At 41.3% G+C, this 20,028-nt stretch overlaps 1 protein-coding gene across 1 annotated transcript in view; it reads right to left on the bottom strand.

Annotated features, from left to right (window-relative positions):
* Positions 1 to 130: 130 nt before the first annotated feature.
* Positions 131 to 20,028, bottom strand: part of atp10a (ATPase phospholipid transporting 10A) — a 27,865-nt gene continuing 7,967 nt past the window's right edge. Inside the window, exons 7-21 of the mRNA XM_088425024.1 lie at positions 19,038 to 19,290; positions 18,737 to 18,954; positions 18,159 to 18,353; positions 15,727 to 16,288; positions 11,900 to 12,003; positions 10,364 to 10,490; positions 9,940 to 10,124; positions 8,820 to 9,168; positions 7,351 to 7,427; positions 5,370 to 5,495; positions 5,037 to 5,237; positions 4,688 to 4,768; positions 4,504 to 4,608; positions 3,476 to 3,663; positions 131 to 2,088 (exon numbers count right to left, since the gene is read on the bottom strand). Of these exons, the coding sequence (XP_088281150.1) occupies positions 1,797 to 2,088; positions 3,476 to 3,663; positions 4,504 to 4,608; positions 4,688 to 4,768; positions 5,037 to 5,237; positions 5,370 to 5,495; positions 7,351 to 7,427; positions 8,820 to 9,168; positions 9,940 to 10,124; positions 10,364 to 10,490; positions 11,900 to 12,003; positions 15,727 to 16,288; positions 18,159 to 18,353; positions 18,737 to 18,954; positions 19,038 to 19,290 (3,063 nt within the window). The 3' untranslated portion in view covers positions 131 to 1,796. The remainder of the gene's footprint in view (positions 2,089 to 3,475; positions 3,664 to 4,503; positions 4,609 to 4,687; positions 4,769 to 5,036; positions 5,238 to 5,369; positions 5,496 to 7,350; positions 7,428 to 8,819; positions 9,169 to 9,939; positions 10,125 to 10,363; positions 10,491 to 11,899; positions 12,004 to 15,726; positions 16,289 to 18,158; positions 18,354 to 18,736; positions 18,955 to 19,037; positions 19,291 to 20,028) is intronic.

The following is a 20,028-nucleotide window of genomic DNA, read 5'->3' on the forward strand; positions in this document are numbered from 1 at the left end:
GCTGCCATCTAGTGACACATACAGGCAATTACATTTTTTTCTAGACGCGTCGATTGCTCATAGATTTTGGTTATGCTACGAAGCATCAAAATGTCGGAGGAATCGAAAACCATCTTTTAACAAAACGAGCTTTCTTCAACAAGGGAACAATAACATTTATTATCCAGTGTTAAGGCACGTACGTGGAAAATGCAACATACATGAAGAATGGCGCATTCATTTATTCAAGGTCCACGTCATTTCTTCACGGGAACCAAACGGAACATTGGCGGTAGGGGAACGTCTGAAAATGTCAAAGTGCTTTTAACATTTCTTTCCTTTGGCTACTCAAACGTATTTTTTTGTGGGTTTCCAGCTGAACATGAGAACAGAAACATTTTTTCAAACCTTCAAGTAAAAACGGTAACAAGCTTAACAACCTGGAACGTTTTGATTTTTGGCAAAAACGAAAAATGACGTTGCCTCCGATCCCAGCTTGATTGGATATGAAAAAAAGATGCAGCCATGAGGAGTTGCTAAAGGAAGCTAAGCTAGGCTAAGCCAAATTTGCTAGCTGCAAGCTAACCCCTTCAAGGCATCTTTGGTAAACACTGTTAAAACACAATGAGACGATAAGCATCAGTCCCACAAGATGGAACTGGAACATCTTTGATTTTTTTTTTCAACGGAATGTGTATATGAAACATTAGCATTAGCATTCATCCAGCAAAAGGATCGCACAAATGTACACGCGCGAGAAATAGAGCCACAGCAGAAAGGAGGGAAAAACGACATTGCTAATCATCCAACCTTGTAGTTTAAAAATTTGCATGTTATTAAAATTTTTCACCATTTGATACGACTATTCTTACGTTTTATGATTTTTATTTTTAAGTCCTGCAATTCAGAAATTTAGCTTTACTCAAATTTAAAAATAAGCTTTTTTGGTTGAATCCTCCTGGTTTTATTGTTGTGATTTATGACTTTCTGTATAAACAACTATAAAATGTATTATTATTATTTCTCAAAACTTTTTGACATAAAACCTGACATCCTTCAAATAAATTACGCCATTTAAGACGCTTTGATTCACCAATTTATGTTTTGTGCCTTACTAATTATTAATTATTGTATTATAAAACTCCTATAATTTGACTCTTTATTTTTGTAATCAATTTTATTCACGTAATTTTTAATTTGGCATTTACTCCTGATATTCATTCGTTTAAATTTCTATTTCTATTCTATTTTACTAAATATTAATGATTTTTTTTTTCAAGCAACTTTATTGTTAAAATTTAGTGGAATTACTGCCAATTCTTTCATTATCGCGACATTTTCTTGAAACCTCTAAGCTTTTTTTCCCTTAATGTTTAAGACCACAATATTATTTCAAAACTCCTTTTTCCTTTTATGACTTTTTCCCCCCTCATAATTTTATCATTTTTCTCTCTTTTTAGTGTGCCACTAACTCTCCGCAATGAACCGAGGTCACTATGTGCTGAAAACAAATCCTCTTAGAAAGACACAATCAAGGCCGCTGTTGCGTCAAAGCACTTTGTAAGTTAAAAAAAAAAAAAAAGGGAAAAGAAAATCTAGGCAGTTTCAGACCCATCCGCTACTGAGACGCATCTTCTCCAGAAAATGGAGGCAAATGAAAAGAACATCCAGTTTTTCTTTTGACCCCCCAAATAACATTAGAATAAAATAAAGTACCTGTTTGCATCCTTTATAAAAGAAGCTCTTTGGAAAAATAGAATTAAAAAAAAAAAAAGGTGCAAATTGGAAAAAAAGGGCGGGAGGAAGGCTGAGGCACTTCAGCCGACGGTGAGTCTTTCCTGCGACTTCTTGGTGTACTTAACGCCTCCGTCGGGGGGGAGGTGGATCCGGACTGACAGACTGGCGTCGGGACGCTCCGATTGCTCATGGGGGCGGCGGCGGTCTTTGGGGGCGGGGGATTTGGTCTCCGGGTCGGGCCGCGCCCGCGTCTTGATCTTTCCCAAGCACGGGATGTTCCTGCGGGGGTCTTTGGCGGGGAGCCGGTCCAACTGTCTCCCCGCTTGAACCGGGCTGGGAAAGATGGTGGCTTGACAAGCGCGATAGAAATATCTGCAACGCGTGAACATACGTGGTCAGGTTTCGACTAAAAACAAAAGGAAAAACAGTCCGTCGTACATTTTTCTTTTTATGAAGCAAAAAAAAAAGGAGCATGGGGCAGATTACATATTTCGAGTTTAGGCCCCGCCCCCTTTCCAGGAAAAAAACATTTATTTACATTTATCTGTGTTTATATCTACACTCATTCATATACTATAAATATACACTTATACATACATCTGCAGTACATATCCAACATGCATACATCTACAAAATGTTCAATGATTTCAACAAGTCTTCCCACTTTCAGTATTAATAAGCACAACCGCAGCATATTATGAGAGGAAGCTAGCGACGAATGTTAGTAAAAGCCAGAGATGAATATTAGTAGACGTACCTTCAAAGTTGGAGAAGTAGGTTGAGACGTAAAACTTGGAAGGAATAAATAGTCATTCCAGCTGACAGTGGGTGAAATTAGTATTTGACGGGGAAATCGACACAAAAGGTGCAAGTGCGGCACGCGCGGAGGCGAAGACGTGGAGACATCCGGAGACGGAGATGGAGCCGCGGCGGCGAGGAGGAGCTGCTTCGCAAACTTTTAATGAGTCGATGGGAAATGCCTCGAGCGCTACCGCTAAATAAATAAATACACTCCCGTGCCGCCGCGTATGTCCGATTTGACTTATGAAACTTTAGAACCCTTTAAAAGTCATTTGTGATTGTCCACAAAAAAAAAAAAAATCAATATAAAGTGTCTTCTGTTGGATCATAGAAGATATTTTTTTGTCAAATAGAAATAGCTTGATTTTTAATAAATATTTGTCCGCAAAAAGTTATCAACATAAAGTGGCGGACTTGATCTCAAAAAGAAATTATAAACAAATATTTGTCCGCAGGAAAATATTGGAAATGAAGCGCCATCTTTCCAGATTACAGTAGATATCTGTTCACAAAAATAAATCATTAACTTAACTATTAATACATATTTGTCCACAAAAATAATCATCATAAAGTGTCAGACCTGCTACCAAAAACAATAGTACATTATTATAAATAAATATTTGTCCACAAAAATAATCCACTTAAAGTGTCCTCTTTTGAGATCACAGTAATGATCCGTACACAAAAATAAATCATTAACTTAACGTAACGAGAGGTTTTAAGTGACAAATTGGGTCAAACCAAATAATTAAATAAATACAATTAAAAAATAAAATCTGGAGTACCCCCTGGCGGTCCTTCGAGTACCCTGAGGTTTGAGAACCTATATACCTATATATATGCTATATATAATCAAAACTGACTCCATCCATCCATCCATTTGTTAGCTCCATCCATCCATCCAAAAAATGTGTTGTGTTTATACAGATGTTGGTAGTGAGAGAGTTGGCGCACATACCTGGGCAGCAGCGCGGCTGCCGGTGTGATGAGGCAGAGCAGGTAGAACGCGGGGTCCTGCAGCAACCTCTGCATGGTCCAGTAAGGGTTGGAGGGGGAGTAGCAGGTGGCGCATGAGGCGTTGTAGCACAGCGCCACCGTGAAGAACAGAGCCACGCTGAAGCTGATGGATAGCCAGTTCATCCATGTCTGGAAAAAGAGAAATGACATGGACGAAAAGAGGGATTAGAATGTGTGTCTTTTTGGGGCACGGGTCCTTTTCGTGGGTCTTCTAGTCTATGATAGATATGCAATACCTATTAAGTGTGATGGGAGCAAATGAACCTTGCCGTGGGAGCTGATTTTTCAAGAACATGAAAAGAAAAATCAATATCACATATGGCCACTTCAGACCGAAATATTGTGTCTTTTGAAGCGCGGATTCTTGAGACCTTTTTGTGCGTCTACCCCTGAATAATAAAATGGTTATGCCCACTGACCCCCCCCCCCCTCCGTTTTTTTTAAACCTCTTTTTTAACAGTAAGGAAAAAAGTAATGAATAAAAATAAAAAACAATGAATGAACAATGAAAAACAGCAAATAATGAAGGATAATAAATAATGACTAAGGGAAAAAAGTACTGCATTTTCTGCACTATAAGACGCACCTAAAAGCCTTATTTTTTTTTTTTTTTAAAGCTGATGGTGCGCCTTTTAATCAGGTGCGCCTTATATATGGATCAATATTGAAATTGGTAGATGGGGAATGAAGTGATAAAGTAAGCTTTACCTGTTTCTTTTGTGTGTTTACGGTTGAACAAGGTCGCTCGTATTGACATTGAGTTATTATGCTATTCAGCGTTTAGAGTTATTATTGTTATTACTTTGAGTATTACTATATTGTGATTGAAAAAGTTTGAAAATATGGCATTAATTGAGGGTGCGCCTTATAATCCGGTGCGCCTTATATATGGAAAAAGTTTTAAAATATGTCATTGATTGAGGGTGCGCCTTATAGTGCGGAAAATAGGGTATCTATTTTTTTTCTCACCCAGGTTTTGGTCTCCACCCCCAAATGCAGCAAAATGGTGAACAAGGCGATGGTAGTGACGGGGGTCCCCCATGTAAACAGGTCGACATTTGAGTCTGCATAGGCCTGAGGAGGAAACCAAGGCCGAGTTCAAACGGAGGAATGACGGCAAAGGATAAGGGACAAAGATGGCGAGGAAACTCACAAAGTACGGAATGAAGAAGCAGATGAGACTTTGGTAGAAGGCGTCGATCATGTTCATCCAGAACATGTATGGCTTGTATTCCTTTCAGGTGAACATGAGCATCAATACGTTTTCAGTTAAAAATGTCCTCCAATACAAGAATTTATGCTTTTTTCGGGCATGCACTTTTTTTTTTGGCAATACAAATGAAGTCCTCAATGGACTTTAGTATCAATTTAATACTTGGGTATCTGGGATTGAATGTGCAGACTTTTAAAAAAAAACGTCCCTGGCATTGAATGAGTTAAGAATTATAAAGCCGAAAAAAACATAAAAAACAAGGAGAAAAAAGCAAAACAAAAAAGCCCACCTCCGAGTTCTGTCCATTGACGTAAAGCTGAGGTAGTTGCTGCAGCGTCTCGGCCGACACGCCCTTGTCAAGCGTGCCGGTGACGAGTTGCGGGAAGGCGGAAAACATCAGATTGAAGAAAATCAGATACCACTGGTCGATCATGGCCGAGCCTGAGAAGCCGCAGTAGAACTGATACCAGAAGATGAGCGCCACGAACATCTATGGGTGAAAAACATCATTACGACTATCAGGCTTATTTTTAGCCTGGCAATGATCATCTTTTGGATTCGCTGAAATCTCAAAGTGAATAGAGGGAGCATGTGAGGATGGAGTGCGGTGACGGTGACGTACGACGTTCTTGTAGAAGAAGTAGAGGATCATGTTGGCCAGGCGCGAGTAGCACCAGTGTCCGTGCACCAGCAGCAGCTTCTGGAGGTAGCGGAAACGCGGCAGGGCAAAATCGCTCGCCATCACCGCCTGCAAGACAAAGCACAAGTCACATTGTTTTAAAGCCTTCATATTTTCTAGTGTTCATTATCCATCAGTTACATATTTGTTGCGCATTACGTTAAGTGTGTTTCATATTTCCCACATTATGAGTGGTCAGTGAACGCCTCGCCAGCGTAACGTCGAATGCACTCGCGCAGCAGTTTTTTCTTTTCCTTGCAACGCGGCTCAAGTTTCTTTGCCATAAATTCACAAAGTTGCGCAGCATCCATATTTTACCATGTTTATGATTGTGTGTATATGCTAAAAGACTGCAATTATTACGAGTCAAATGGAATCATTTTAGCACTCGGCTACTTACCTTGCCACTCTTAATTAAATCAGCTGGAGAACTCAATAACTTTTACATGATCCTCTCCGTTTTAGTAATATCCCTGCGTATGAACAAGGAAGGCCTCGAACGTTGGTTCAGCCTGCTTGTTTCTTAAATTGAAAATAATGCCGTAACAACCTCAGCTAATACGAGCTCCTGTTTGCTGCAAAAAGCACCGGCTGCTTTTGGGAAAAAAAGTGTGTTATATTTGTGTCTTATATTTATTTATATTTCGTATCTGTCGCTTTGTGCTTGAAACTGTATCCCCCCATCAAAAACCTCCCCCAAGGCAAGCCAGGCTTGCCTCGCTGTAATTGGCACGGCTAACCCCGGGTGACATGGTCAAGCGTTAGCAGCCAGGGAGCGTAGCTTCTAAAAAGGGTGCACGGAAAGCGTAAGGCAGGAGGTATCGAAGTGACTTGTACTATACTGTCGGTGTACTTTCAATTGATGATGATGTGCATGCAATTATTCAACTGAGTCCTTGAACACAGCACAAGCAGAGTTAAGCGCTGAAAAAATGCTTTGACATCGATCAAGTGTCCTTAAAAATAAATCAAATAAGCGCTCGGGCCAATAATCAAACACAATCATGACCGATGCTACCAAGTTAGAAAGAGTATATGGAAAATATACAAACTCGATATACAAAGAAAGATTATTTGCAATCGGTCGTGGCATTTGAGAATGTCTTAAAAAGATAAACAACAAAAGCTTCAGCTTCAATCTATATTTACGAAAAAGCGATAGTGAGCGGTGCTAGTTGTGAAATGTGCATCTCAGCACACATGGGAGCAAACACTGTTCCTTTAAGCGCGCCTGTGACTAACGGTGATTAATCTGGCGCACCCCCCCGCCCCCCAAACCTCCTCCCCATCGTTACAGACGGGAGTCTTTAACAGATGTGCTACACCCGCCAGTTAATTGGGAGTCTCCGTTATTGCTATGCAAGATCACCTTCCTGGAAAGGCGAGCCAAGCAGGAATAGGCGGAGGATGATGATGATGATGATGCCGATGATGATGGCGGGTTTGGCCTCTGTGTGACATTAGCGTGGATGTAGACTCTCTAAATGAGTGCCGATCATATAAAGATTCCCGCCGGGTTTGTAAAACAGTGTTAATAGCCATTAAAGGCGTCCTTCCGCCACCTTGACAATAGAAAGGAGCAAAACGACTGGAAAGAACCCACGGACAAATAATGTGCGGGCAGCGCCATCACATGCTGTCGTGTAACGTACTTGGCATGATTCATTTATTTATTCATTAACCAACAAATTACAAGATGATCATTCAAGACCCAATTCACCAAAGGGTAGAAAAAAAAACAAACAAATCTAGCTTTTTGTATTCTGTCATGATTAGCTGTAGAAAATGTGTTGTAAATCACCCAACCTGACTAAACAGCATTCAAAATATTTATTTTCTGAGGAGGAAAAATCATGTCAAGCAGAAGAGTGAGTTTAATGCTTTGCAATGCACTGTATTTAAATATTTAATGTGAAAGAGTCACCTGCATGCCCTCCTGTCCTGATATGCCCACGCCAACATCAGCTACCTGGATCATACTGACGTCATTGGCTCCGTCACCTAAGAAAAAATAAATATTATTATTATTTTGACATTTCCTTGGTATACTAGTTCCACGACTAAAACACAGACTTTAAAGGGGCCGAGTCATTCTATTTAAATACTTTCGAATATGTGCATGTAAATGACGCACATTGGCATTTAATTTCTTATTAAATATGACTTTTATGGTACCGATCTGTCTAACCAGGAAGTAAAACGTCTCGTTTGCTTTCACCGTGTCGGGCCATCTTCCAGCTCAAGTGGCGGGCCACGCAACATGGCGCTTGATCAAGACTACTCAAACAGCATGAATAACGAGGACAAAAACAGGCATTACACCAATAACACACGTTCCTTCTATCAAATCAGTACCCAGTACCAACTGTCTTGAGGAGAAACACAGGTCAACAAAGAACATTTCTGTTCGCTGACATACTTTGACCACCGCTTCACAGTGTTGGCAAACATCGGTGGAAAATCAATGTCGAAAATCTTATCAAAATGCATCTCAAAAATTGGCATTATAATGTTTTTATACGGTCCAAAATTTGGAAAACGATTATTTTTGTAGACAAAATCTCGCACGTCCAGCTGCAATCACATAGGAATGGTTTGAAATTTGACGTTTTAATCATCTGCTGGAAATTTCAGCTCCCTATAGTTTTTTCCCCATTGATTCTTTTACGATATTATCAAAATGCATCTCAAAAATTGGCATTATAATGTTTTTATACGGTCCAAAATTTGGAAAATGATTATTTTTGTAGACAAAATCTCGCACGTCCAGCTGCAATCACATAGAAATGTCAGAACGGTTTGAAATTTGACATGTTTTAATCATCTGCTGGAAATTTGAGCTCCCTGTAGTTTTTTCCCCATTGATTCTTTTACGATATTATCAAAATGCATCTCAAAAATTGGCATTATAATGTTTTTATACGGTCCAAAATTTGGAAAATGATTATTTTTTTAGACAAAATCTTGCATGTCCAGCTGCAACCACATAGAAAGGTCAGAATGGTTTGAAATTTGACATGTTTTAATCATCTGCTGGAAATTTGAGCTCCCTATAGTATTTTCCGCATTGATTCTTTTACGATATTATCAAAATGCATCTCAAAAATTGGAATTATAATGTTTTTATACGGTCCGGAATTTGGAAAACGATTATTTTTGTAGACAAAATCTCGCACGCCCAGCTGCAATCACATAGGAATGGTTTGAAATTTGACATGTTTTAATCATCTGCTGGAAATTTCAGCTCCCTATAGTTTTTTCCCCATTGATTCTTTGACGATATCATCAAAAAATTCAAAGGAATTTCCATAATTTGTAATGTGACACAAGGGTTATAGTGGATATCAAGGACATGGACGAAAAGCAATCACAGGGCTGTCAGCAGCTGCTCACCTATGGCCAGCGTCATGACTTTGAGCTTGTTGCGCACCAGCTTGACCACCATGCTCTTCTGCAGGGGCGTGGATCGGCAGCACAGCACCGAGCGGCAACTACGCGCCACCGCCAGGAACTTGTCCTCCAGGCTGCGGTCCAGGGCGTAGGCCAGGGTGCGCCCGTCGATCACCAGGCCCAGCCGGTGCACGGCGGCGTGGGAGGACGACCAGCGCGGAGGAGGAGGAGGAGGATGATGCGGATAGATGTGAAAGGGGGCCAGGTCGGCCGGGAAGGCCTTGGCCGAGCCGCACAGGAATTTGGCCTGGATGTAGTGTAAACTCTCCTCCAGGAGCAGGGAACAAGCCTCCTGGTTCGATCGAGACAGACGCGGTCAGGATCAAAAGCTGAGACGACAGCAACCTGCTTCCTTTCTGGAAGAAGGGTACTTAGAAAATAAATAAAAATGAGACTAAACAAAGACAGTGTTAAAACACAGATTTGCTTTTAACAAGATGAAAGAAGATGAAGGGGGCTAAAAATCATGAAAAAACACACCTTAAGAAAGTATTAAAAGAAAAGTAAAATAAAAAGTCATAAAAAGGAAACGTTCCAATACGAGTCAAGGAAAAAAGTGGCAAAAGTGAAAACGTGAAAGAACTACACGAAACATTCAGGAACGTCGTCACAAAAGGAACTATAAAAAAGAAGTGACAAATCTCAAGAAAGCAACAGCGACCATAGGAAACAAAATGAAATAAAAGGGAAACACAGGCTCAAAAAAGACATTCAAAAATATCTGATGCAACTGAAGTCACAAAAAAATGAAAAAAAGAAGAAAAAAACGTATTGAAAATAAACCTGTGTTTGAGGCAAAAGTCAGAAAAACGGATGTTTTCTTTTCGTAAAATTGTTGTTGATGTTTCCATTTGCACCTGTTTTTTGAAGAGTCCTTAAATTTGTGACAATGTTCCTCCATTTATGGTGAATGGGTGATTGCTGTTTCCATTTTTGAGACTTATTATTTCCACAATTTCATTTAGTTTCTTTGGGTGTCTGATAGCACCCATGTTTTGCTATTCTACCTTGTACAGTGTCCTATAAACGAGAAGAAGGCTTTGCCTCAAGAGTCTCAGCTCACCATGGAGTCAGCATTGAGAGTCAAGATCTCCTCCTCGGGGTCCAGCAGCTTGCAGGCGTAGGCGATGTTGACGGCCGTTTCCTGTTTGTCGCCCGTCAGCACCCAGATCTGCAGGCCGGCCTTCCGCAAAGCGTCGATGGTTTCGGGCACGCCGTCCTGCAGCCGGTCCTCGATTCCCGTCGCGCCTACGAGGGAAACATCTTGACCGTGAATAATTCAAACATTTTGAGAAATCTTTTCTGTATTTCGGCACAAAAAAATAATGACGCTGAACAGTGCTCCCAACGGTGTTTATGATTGATATGAACTGCAGTGGAAGTTGTGGTTCGTGTTTAAATGGAATGAGGCGTTTAATTTTCCATAATCCAGCTTCAATCCAGGCCAAAATTTGAGTAAATACGGCCTACATTGAGCATTACTTTACCAAGGAGCTGGAGGTTGGTCTCCAGACGCAAGGCCGACTCAAACAGCAGTTCGTCCCGACCCTGGATAGCCGTCTCCGCCTCTAGGTGGCGCTGCAGCCAACAGGCGTATTCCTCCTTGGTCAGAACCTGGCGGGGGGGCAAATTAGAGCAAAGAATTTGATCTCAGCGAGGCCCGGGCGAATTGACCCAAATAAGAGGAGGTGTAAAGAAAGCTGTTTTTTTTTAATATCCTGAATAGCACACTTAGTAGTATTCGCTTTGTCCTCAGTAGTAACAACTAATTAGTACACAATTAAACTTTACTCATACACCATTATGCTTGCCACACAGGAATCATTACTAAACCCGACTGGTAGGCAAAACTGAGACAGAGAGACCGATAGAGAATATATTTTATGAAATGTTACTATTTGTACTGGTAGCACGCAGTCGGTGAACAGTTTTGCCTTATTAGGAACATGGAGTTGTCCTACTAAGAAATTAACACGCGTAGTGGTACGGTAGGTAACTGGCAAGGTTTACTGCTGTAAAACAGAGAATAGCCATTTTTGGGCAAGTCCTAGCTAACTAGTCCTTGAAATTACTGTAAATGTGTTCGAAATTTGAAACACCACCAAGAAGTGTGTTGTTATCTCTGCCTTATTTGAATGGTTTAAAAACATATCTACAGAGAATATAAAATGAGGACACATCATGACAACGAGGCACTCTAAAGCAGCCAAACTGAAATCAATAGTTGTCAAGACGCCTTTTTTTTTTTTTTTTACTTCTGTTTTGCCTTATCTTCTTGCGCATACGCAAAGGCAATAACGAGGCATTCTAAAGCAGTAAATCCTATCTGAAGACACATTTTATAGCGTAGAAATTGCTAACAATGCAATAATGCATTGTAATTACTGTGTGTAATGTATAAGGTTATCCCAATGATTGGAATCGGGGTTAAAAAGATTGGCTATAAACCATCTTGATGCTTTTTTAAATGCTAAAAAGGTTTCATATTTAGGTCTCATATCAAGGTCTCAAATTTGGACGCACATTTTTTCCCGCCTCAATACATTGCCGATCGTCAAAATAAAGTGACTAAAGAATTATAAGCAAATCCATAATAATGTATCGATACCAATTTCTGATTTCACTTTACAGGTTTCTAAGCCATTCACTACCATTGACGGCTATAGGCGTGAAAGATTCATTTTTTACTGGGCTGGCAATGAATGAGTTTGACTGGTTAAAAAAAATACGTTACTCGTACGACACAATCAATCCACGAGTGTACTGAATTGTCCTGCTGGCGAAGACAAATGGTGTACTAGTACATGAACCTCAAGCTTGATATTTAGGGAAATCAAATAAACGCTCAAATACATTTCCAGACATGTTTTATGGCCGCACTGCGGTGATGGTTTTCGCACAGGCATAAATCAGCAATGTGGGATAGAGGCACAGATCGCGGGTGAGTCATGAAGAATGCCAGCACTTTGGACAAGGCGGGATCATCTGCTCCAAGTTCTAAAACCGGAGCGTCCCCGGATTACCTTTTTCGCAATGCAAAGCGTGCGTAGGCCGTCGGCGGCGTACTGGTTCAGGTAGTTCTGCGTCCTGTAGAGAATCTTTTTCTGCCGTTTCCCCTTGGAGTTACCTTGGAAACACACACGAGAAAACAGGAGGAGAAAGGAGACGCGTATGAGATTGGCAGAAGAGGCTTGACACGTCGGCGCGGCGTTTGGAGGCTCACCAACGCCATCTGCGTTCGCACCTCTTAACGCCGGCCGCCATATAACGGAACTCGTAAGCGTTAACGATATCAAAAGTCCGCAAATATTTGTTTCGTGATATCAACATTTAATTGCATCTCCGAAGTACAAAATCGGGCCCTCCTCCGCTCATCTCGCTTTGCGGCGCAAACACCCGACAAGGTTTCCTCTCAATTACTCTCTAAGCGGTTTTAATATGATCCAATATTGTGTGTGTTTTCCCCACGGGGAGCTGCACATGATCACCAGTCTCGTGTCTGCGGGCCAAACAACCGGAGAGATTGCCAGGCTGTAATGTAATAACAGCGCAGCTTGCAGGCACTGATAAGCTGTCAGCCATCTTAAGAATGATGAGCGTGGCTCGTTATCGTTATTAAATTTTCTCTAAATGTTTTCTTTAAAATATTTAGACAACCTGCGATAGAAAGTGGAGAGCTTTGATAGGCAAAAGGCAGACATTACACAGTGCATCTGTCAACCAGGAAATGACTCAGAAAGTCTCAGGAAACATTTTGTCTGGCTGTTGGAAGAAAAATGCGCCCAAACTATAGAATCTTGAACATGCTTCGAAAAAAAATCCCCAGACCTCAACTCTATAGCGCATGCATTTTAAACACAAGGTTAAAATAGCAATGGCAGCAATTTGGCAGATTTTTTTTTTTTTTAAGACTGCCAATCTCCAAACTTAATTTAAACCCAATAGAGATGCAGTTTAAATGTACTATCAAAAACAACAAAGGCCAAAAAAAAATGAAAGGTTTTAGGGGTCAATTTGCAGGCTGAAACCTAAACGGCAGGGGTTTGCAAAATTTTTGCAATAATGTAACATTCAATAAAATACTTTTTCAGCCAAACACTTCCCAACCAGCAAATTTTTAGCAATACTTGCTTTGCGTTACAATTAATTTGCTTTTAGCAAATAAAAACATCCTGGGATTGAATTTGATTTGCTGATATCTATGGTTGAAATTTCTTATATCCCCCTGAAGTGCCTTCACGCACCCCTAAGGATATCTTTAGCCTCAATTGAGAAACACCGCTATTGTGCATGCATTTAAAACACATCCAAAACTATCACAGAGGCAAGAAGTGGAACGTTTTAAGAACTGGCCAAATTTAGCTCTAGACTCGAAACCTATTGTGCATTAATTTACAAGATACTGTCAAAATAATATCACAGGCGAGAAGCGGAAGCTTACGTGACTGGTCATATTAATCTCCAGACTTAATCCCAAAAGAGGGAGGGGGAATAAATTTAACACAAAAGAAACATTTCTAGACTATAAAGCACAAATTTAACCCTTTACTGATAGTCTAAACAGGCTTCAATTCTAACGTACCCCTAAATTTCTCTAAAATCCAGAAAATTATTGCCTGTTTAGAACTTAAAAATAGAAAAGCGTGTGCCTATAAAGGTCATTTTTGCCTGTTAGACTATCGTCCGAAATCGGCCGCTGTGCCCAGTAAAGGGTTAAACCAATGTCAAAAGAATTAGATGCAAGAGGTAAAACTGAAGAAAAACTTAATCTATCACCAACATAAAGCCAAAAAGTTATGGATTTAAAGCAGATAGTGAAAGAAAAAACAGGGGACAGAAGCAACAAAAAAGTTTCTGGACTCTATACACCAATCCCCAAACTCAAACCACATAGAGTATGTATTTAAAACATACCATTGAAACAACACTGAAACAAATGAAAGGTTTTAGAAATGGTCATGTCAATCTTCAGACATAAACCTTACAAAATGTGTATTTGAGAAGCATGTGGGAAATAAGATGGGTGAGTGGGAATAAACTGAGACAAATTCATGGACCAAAGCTTCAAATTTAGCATATGAATTTAGACGAGAGCTTCTGATAATGTTCGGGCCAGCAGAGATCTCCACCGAGCTGACGTCACGGCGCGCATTCGGAAAGCGGCAGCATCAGCATAGCGACACTGAACAACTCCCCGGTCGTGTGAATGGAGCCATTATGAAGCGTCCGCCTGGACATAGGTTGCACCGGCTCTGTGTTCTAATTGGCTGTCAGCACCAAATGGTGAAACACTGTAGTCAGTGTTGTGCACCTCTGGACTGGGGGGAGTTGGCTGGAGGATGGGATAACCTCTGGTAATGGTTATTGAGGGAGAAAATTATGTAAGCTAGATGCTACTGCAAATAATGCACAATCAAAACAGGAAGTGCCTCTGAAATTTTCCTGGACTTGTGTCACTTAAATATAACACTTCCTGGCCAAGAACATCATGGTAATGGTAATGTTCTTAATCTTTTAGGATTATTTCGCAAACTATGTTATTATTTTTTGGGGGGAAAAATATTAGTGGTATCGATACTTGGTATCAGATCCACTCAAGAGTTGATCATTCCTATTGGTATCAGCTGAGGAAAAAAGTTTGAGAATCATTAATATATATCACCACAAAGTAACGTAACAAAAAACAGGCAAATGTTCTCGCTACAATTCCTGTTTTAAGTCATTGTTAAAGTACCAAAAATAAACAATTTTATTCATGATACATTATTTTTAATAAAGAGGTTGATTAATCGATTATCAGAATTTAATTCTATTGACACCAAAAGTCCACATCTGTCAGGCCCAGTTCTTTATCAGACTAAATTGGGATCACTTGCTTCATCTTCACAGCACTCACTTTTTTTTTTTTTTTGCACTATAGGTAAAAAAAAAAAAAAAAAAAAATTGCAAAAACAAAAACACAACCAAGCCCTGCTCCCGGCGGAATTTCCGAAGCTCAGACAAATTTTTACCCGAAGGAGAAAGAAGACCAAACAGCAGTACGGTTTCAAAAAAATACATATTTTCATTTGGTTAGCCTTAACACGGGAATAAGGAATTTATTGGCTGCATTTTGGCCAAACATTTTTGCGATTTATGGCTCTACTTGCAATGAGTAGTTTCATATCGGGTCATAACATCGGAGTGTTTGCCAGCGATTGTCAAATGGCGTGCTGGGAAGTGGCCAAGCGCCGTGCGCAACTGCGTGTATGCAAGGGCTCTTTTGTATGCCTGGAATAATAACATCCCCAATAGGACGATAAATAGAACAATGATTTGACACCACAGAGGGGGAGTACTGTATCCAAGCAGGTTGTGATTTTCTTTTTTTTAATAGGTTCAAGGTAAGCGCACACATTTAACTGTCTGGGAAAGGCATGATTTCAAAACATCTTGCATGACTTTGAGTTGTGATGGAAAGTTGTCGTGGTTTTCCCTTATCGGCTGCCATCGCGAGAACTGATACCTTGAAATAAGTCATCAAAGCACTCTTTTAAGTGTTTCACTCGTTTTATTATTTGGCATTTTTTCCAGTCGGATTTATCCCATCCCATGATTGCGGGTTTTCACAAGTTCCTATTTTGTTTACTTTTATCCTCGCATTTTGTTACTTTTACATGTCATTAAGTTTGTTTGTTTTTTCATCCTTTATTGGCTTTAATCAGATTTTAATTGTATCTATTTTATCTTCCCCTTTTCACTCCCCGGTACTTCCAATTTCACTATTTAGCCCCACTTTTTCTTTGACATATGAAATATCTTGAAATATCTTACTTTAGTGGAAAGGACTGAGGTGTTTATAAAGTCCTACCTGTGTTGGGGGATTTGATGAGGTCCATGATGACAGAGTCGGCTCCTTTGGTGTAGACGGTGATCTGTTCCGTGAGCGGGTGCTTCACCACCACGGACATTCGTTTCCTGGTGGAGTCGAAGCCCAAAGTGTGAAGCAGCTCAAAGTTCAGCTTTCCCAGGTGGGGCAGATCCACCGTCATCTGATCCGGGAGACGCCCGACGAGGGAGCACTTGTAGGCCCTGGCGGCGTAAACCAGCGCCGCTTCGTCCGGCGACTCTGCCTCATAACGCAGGTCCGCGCCCTCCGGGTTCCGGGTTTTGCCGTCGTAGGTGGGAGGCGAGGAACTGAAGGAGTGCGCTGACATCGCCACCGCCGCCGCTTCCTCCTCCAACTTGGTGAGGGTGCTCTCAGCCGAGGGGGAGGACAGCAAGCTGGAGCAGCCCTTGGTGGAGGAACGGTTGGTGGTGAGGCTCGACGAGCTGCTGCTGTTGGAGCCCGAGGTCAGGCGGCTCGGTGTGAAGCGTTTGATGAAATCTTCGATGGTTTTGACCGGGGATTTGAGCTCGAACCGCATCCGCACCTGGAGGACATACGGAGGGATGAAAATCAACGTGATTCTCCACCCATACTGCAGACCGGTGCTTTTCAAATGGAGGTAATGAGTACCCCTGGGAATAAGAAAGGGAGGCATCGGCGAATCTAATTGAATGCTTTTTAACATTGTGAAGGAGAAAGCATAATTTCCTTTTTAAATTGAGAGCAAATAATCTGGAACATTCGACGACTTATCACTGAATTGTGTTTTATTGATTCCTTTGGAAAAGGTACGCCATTGTTGCGCTCAATTTTTGACAGCATATCCATCATTGACTTAATTTTCCAGAAAATGAGCTGGGAATAAAACATATCATGCCAAGCTATACAACAACGAATGTGGTTACAAAATGTATTAAACACGTATCCACGTATTAAACACGTAAGCACTTGTTGTTTTAAAGTTCTGTTTTGTCCACTGTTTTAAAGTCTTCGGTCTCATCCAAAAATGCTTCGCGCTGGTTAGGGAGAATGTGACTTAAAAAATGTTTCACGTTGAAACAAGGTTGCAAACCACTACTTTAAATAACTGAAAATAAATGTTTATGACTTATTAAGGAGCAACGCACAGCCTCCTGTTTGAAATCATTGGTTTTCATCCAAAAATGTTTTGCATTGGTTTAGGGCGTTCATATTTCGCAGGGAGGGGGGCATCATTGAAAAAGGGTTGAGAAACAACGGTGCGGGCGAAAATGCTGGGAAATGTACCTTCAAAATGGTGGACCTCCTGCTTAATTTTGTGAATGACTCCTTGAGACGTTTTACAGCATCCGCTTACTTCAATTTTAGACATGGCTCAATGAATGCGACGGGGTGAGCTTTGGGCATCATCCGTACATTTTCATCGGTGAAGAATCAGGGTTTTTGGCATTAAAAATAACAAAGAGACACCATTTGTACTGTTCGTACTGCGCAGCATTTGCATATGACCTTTTTGCTGGTCCCTTGAGGCAGCGCAGTACAATAGCGGTGCCAACTGAATGACCGTGCGGCCTCCTGGCATCCAGCCTTATCACATGCATGCATCTTGAACCTATAAATCATTCAGGTGAAAGCACAAGGGTGTGCTAACAAAAAGGTGAACAATTACAGTGGCATAAAAAAGGACAAAGCAAGCAAACAAATAGCCGCGGGTGATATTTCCGCATCATATGAAGAATCTGATTAGATGGCGAGACAAGCAAGCTGGTAAACAGCGTCACCTCTGACCGGGATGGCCACACCCACACAAAACAAAACACGGACGTACTGTACAACCGAGAGACGAATGAAGAACATCAAATAAAACAGAGTGCTGGGAGAAACCAAAGACAACTTAAAAAAAAATGCTTCTTTGGTCAAAAATTACACACATCGTGGGAGTTAAGAAAAAAAAAAATGCGATTAAGCTGTTTTTGTACGTTAGTTTAAAAAATAGCACACATCCTCTCCTGTGACGAAGAGAAATTGGCACGCTATCAAGTGCATGAGGACTGCAGAGGAGGTTGGGGGATAATAGGGACAATGGAGGAAATTGGAAGACAATGGGGCATCGTTAATGACGGGAGGGGGGACTGGGAGGATTAACAGTGCAGGACAAGGAAGTGACATATGAGACCCAGTGCATGACAGAAAAAGTTGAAAACAAGCAGTGGAAGACTTGGGGACACGGTGGTGCTAACTGTAAGGAAATGTTGTGGAGAAAAAAAAAAAGGAGAACAGAAGTGACAGGAGAGGACATTGATGTGAAAGTTGTTGACAAATAGTGATGACTACACAAACGCCAAAATGAGCAAACTACAACTGTCCTGCAGTGTGAAAAACACGTTCCTCAAAGGACATGGGCGGTATTGTGAGAAGACGTGTGTAGAGGTTACCTTGTGCCTGGGCTGGTCGGGCGAGGACACCACCACTGTGTTGCAGAGGGTCAATGCGATGAAGAAATCCATGATGTCGCCAAGGTCAGAGGGCAGCTGGGACACGGGCTGGCTGTGGAAGCGCATGAAGTCCATTTGACTGCCGCATTCATTGACTTTGTCCATCAGCTGAGGGTCGGGTGTGATGTCCTTCTCCTGCGGCACGGTAAGACATTTATCAACGAGTGAGGGAGCAGATGGCCGAGGAGAACAGTGAAAGACAACAGCGAAACTGGAGGATTGTGAAAAGGTGATGGAGGACTAGGAAGAACAAACTTTGGAGGACAGAGATAATGTAGGACAAAGAGGACAGTGACAGAAAAACAGCGGAAAACTGAGACAGCCAGAGGAGGATATCGGGACAGCGTTGGAGAGGAGGTCTTCTTTAGAGTCTCCTTCACTTTGATATCTAACTAAAAAATGTAAATAGAAATTTAAAAACAGTCAGCAGGAGACATAAAGGACACAGAATAGAAAAAAGTGAAGGACTGGAGAAACTTAAAGACGATAAGGCCAGTGGGGACAGTGGACACACGGACCATAGGACTGCTGAAAGCCGTGTGCTTGGACAGGATGCTAGCTCTCTTGGCCTCTGCCCTGCTGCCCGTCCTGCGGTGAGATTTGGTACTGTGGGAGCGCAGCACCACCTTGACGCTGTGGTGGCTGCCCACACTGTCTCGCCTGGGCAACGTCCCACCGCGAGACGGGCAGTCGTCGTCTTCCGAGTCCACTTCCTGATACATGGCAAGTCGTCTTGCTGCGGGACACCACAGACGCACAATACGACAACTCATTATAAAGAGTAGCAAAGATTTTGTCTCAGTCTTTCTGACGTCTCACCGTTGGCGTCGTGCGAGTACTCCACGCCTGCCACGGTGCAGCGGCGAAACACCATTTTGTTGTCCGTGAGCGTGCCGGTTTTGTCGGAGAAAATGTACTGCATCTGCCCGAGGTCCTCTGTGATGTTGAGGGCGCGGCACTGCAGGTGGGAATCGCTTTCCTCGTCGTACAGCTCGATGTCTTGGTGGATGAAGTAAACCTGGCAGATCTTCACGATTTCGATGGACACGAACAGCGAGATGGGGATCAGCACCTTAGGGGAAAACAAGCAGGTTTTGGAACTTAAAAGTGGCAGCAAAATGACCACATTTCGCAAAATTATAGTCCAAATGTTTGTTGGAATGCGTTAGGGTCATCCTGGAAAATCAAATGTTGTATATGACATGTTATTTGTGTAAAAAAAAGACCAATATCTAAAAAAACATAATGGCTAAATAATTACATTAGATAGGGAAAAAAAAGACTAAGAATTAGTAAAAATCTATGAAAATGTTTAAAAAACTGATACAACAATAAGGTCCAACAAAAAGGTAAAGAGTGCGAGAGTTGAGCAAAATAATTGGATACAACTAACAGGAAAATAACTAATAATTGGAAAATAACCAAGCAGCTACAAAAGTTAGCAAAAATAATGATTAAAACGCTTCAAACTGTCACTAAAAGATTAAGCTAGGAACATTTGAAAATACCCTACTGCGAAATATGGGAAGATTGTAGAGAATTATTGTCACATGCATAGCTAAGTGTGACATACAAACATAGTAAATATTTAATATTCACCCACTTAGCAACTGCTGCTAAGAGTACAAGCAGCTAGAAACTGTTACTATGCCTCAAACGTCAACAAAAAGTCATGTGTTGTTACGAAGTGCAACAAAAGTCAAGAAATGTCAGGGCGGAGGGAAATGGAAATCCCCATCTACAAATATTTGTTTGTGCGTGCTGACACTAACTTGATATCTGACCGGCACAGGGTGACATCTCTTTTTTC

This window comes from Hippichthys cyanospilos, chromosome 10 (assembly GCF_059441005.1).
Source record: "Hippichthys cyanospilos isolate Australia breed blue-spotted pipefish chromosome 10, RoL_Hcya_1.0, whole genome shotgun sequence".
Classification (NCBI taxonomy): domain Eukaryota; kingdom Metazoa; phylum Chordata; class Actinopteri; order Syngnathiformes; family Syngnathidae; genus Hippichthys; species Hippichthys cyanospilos.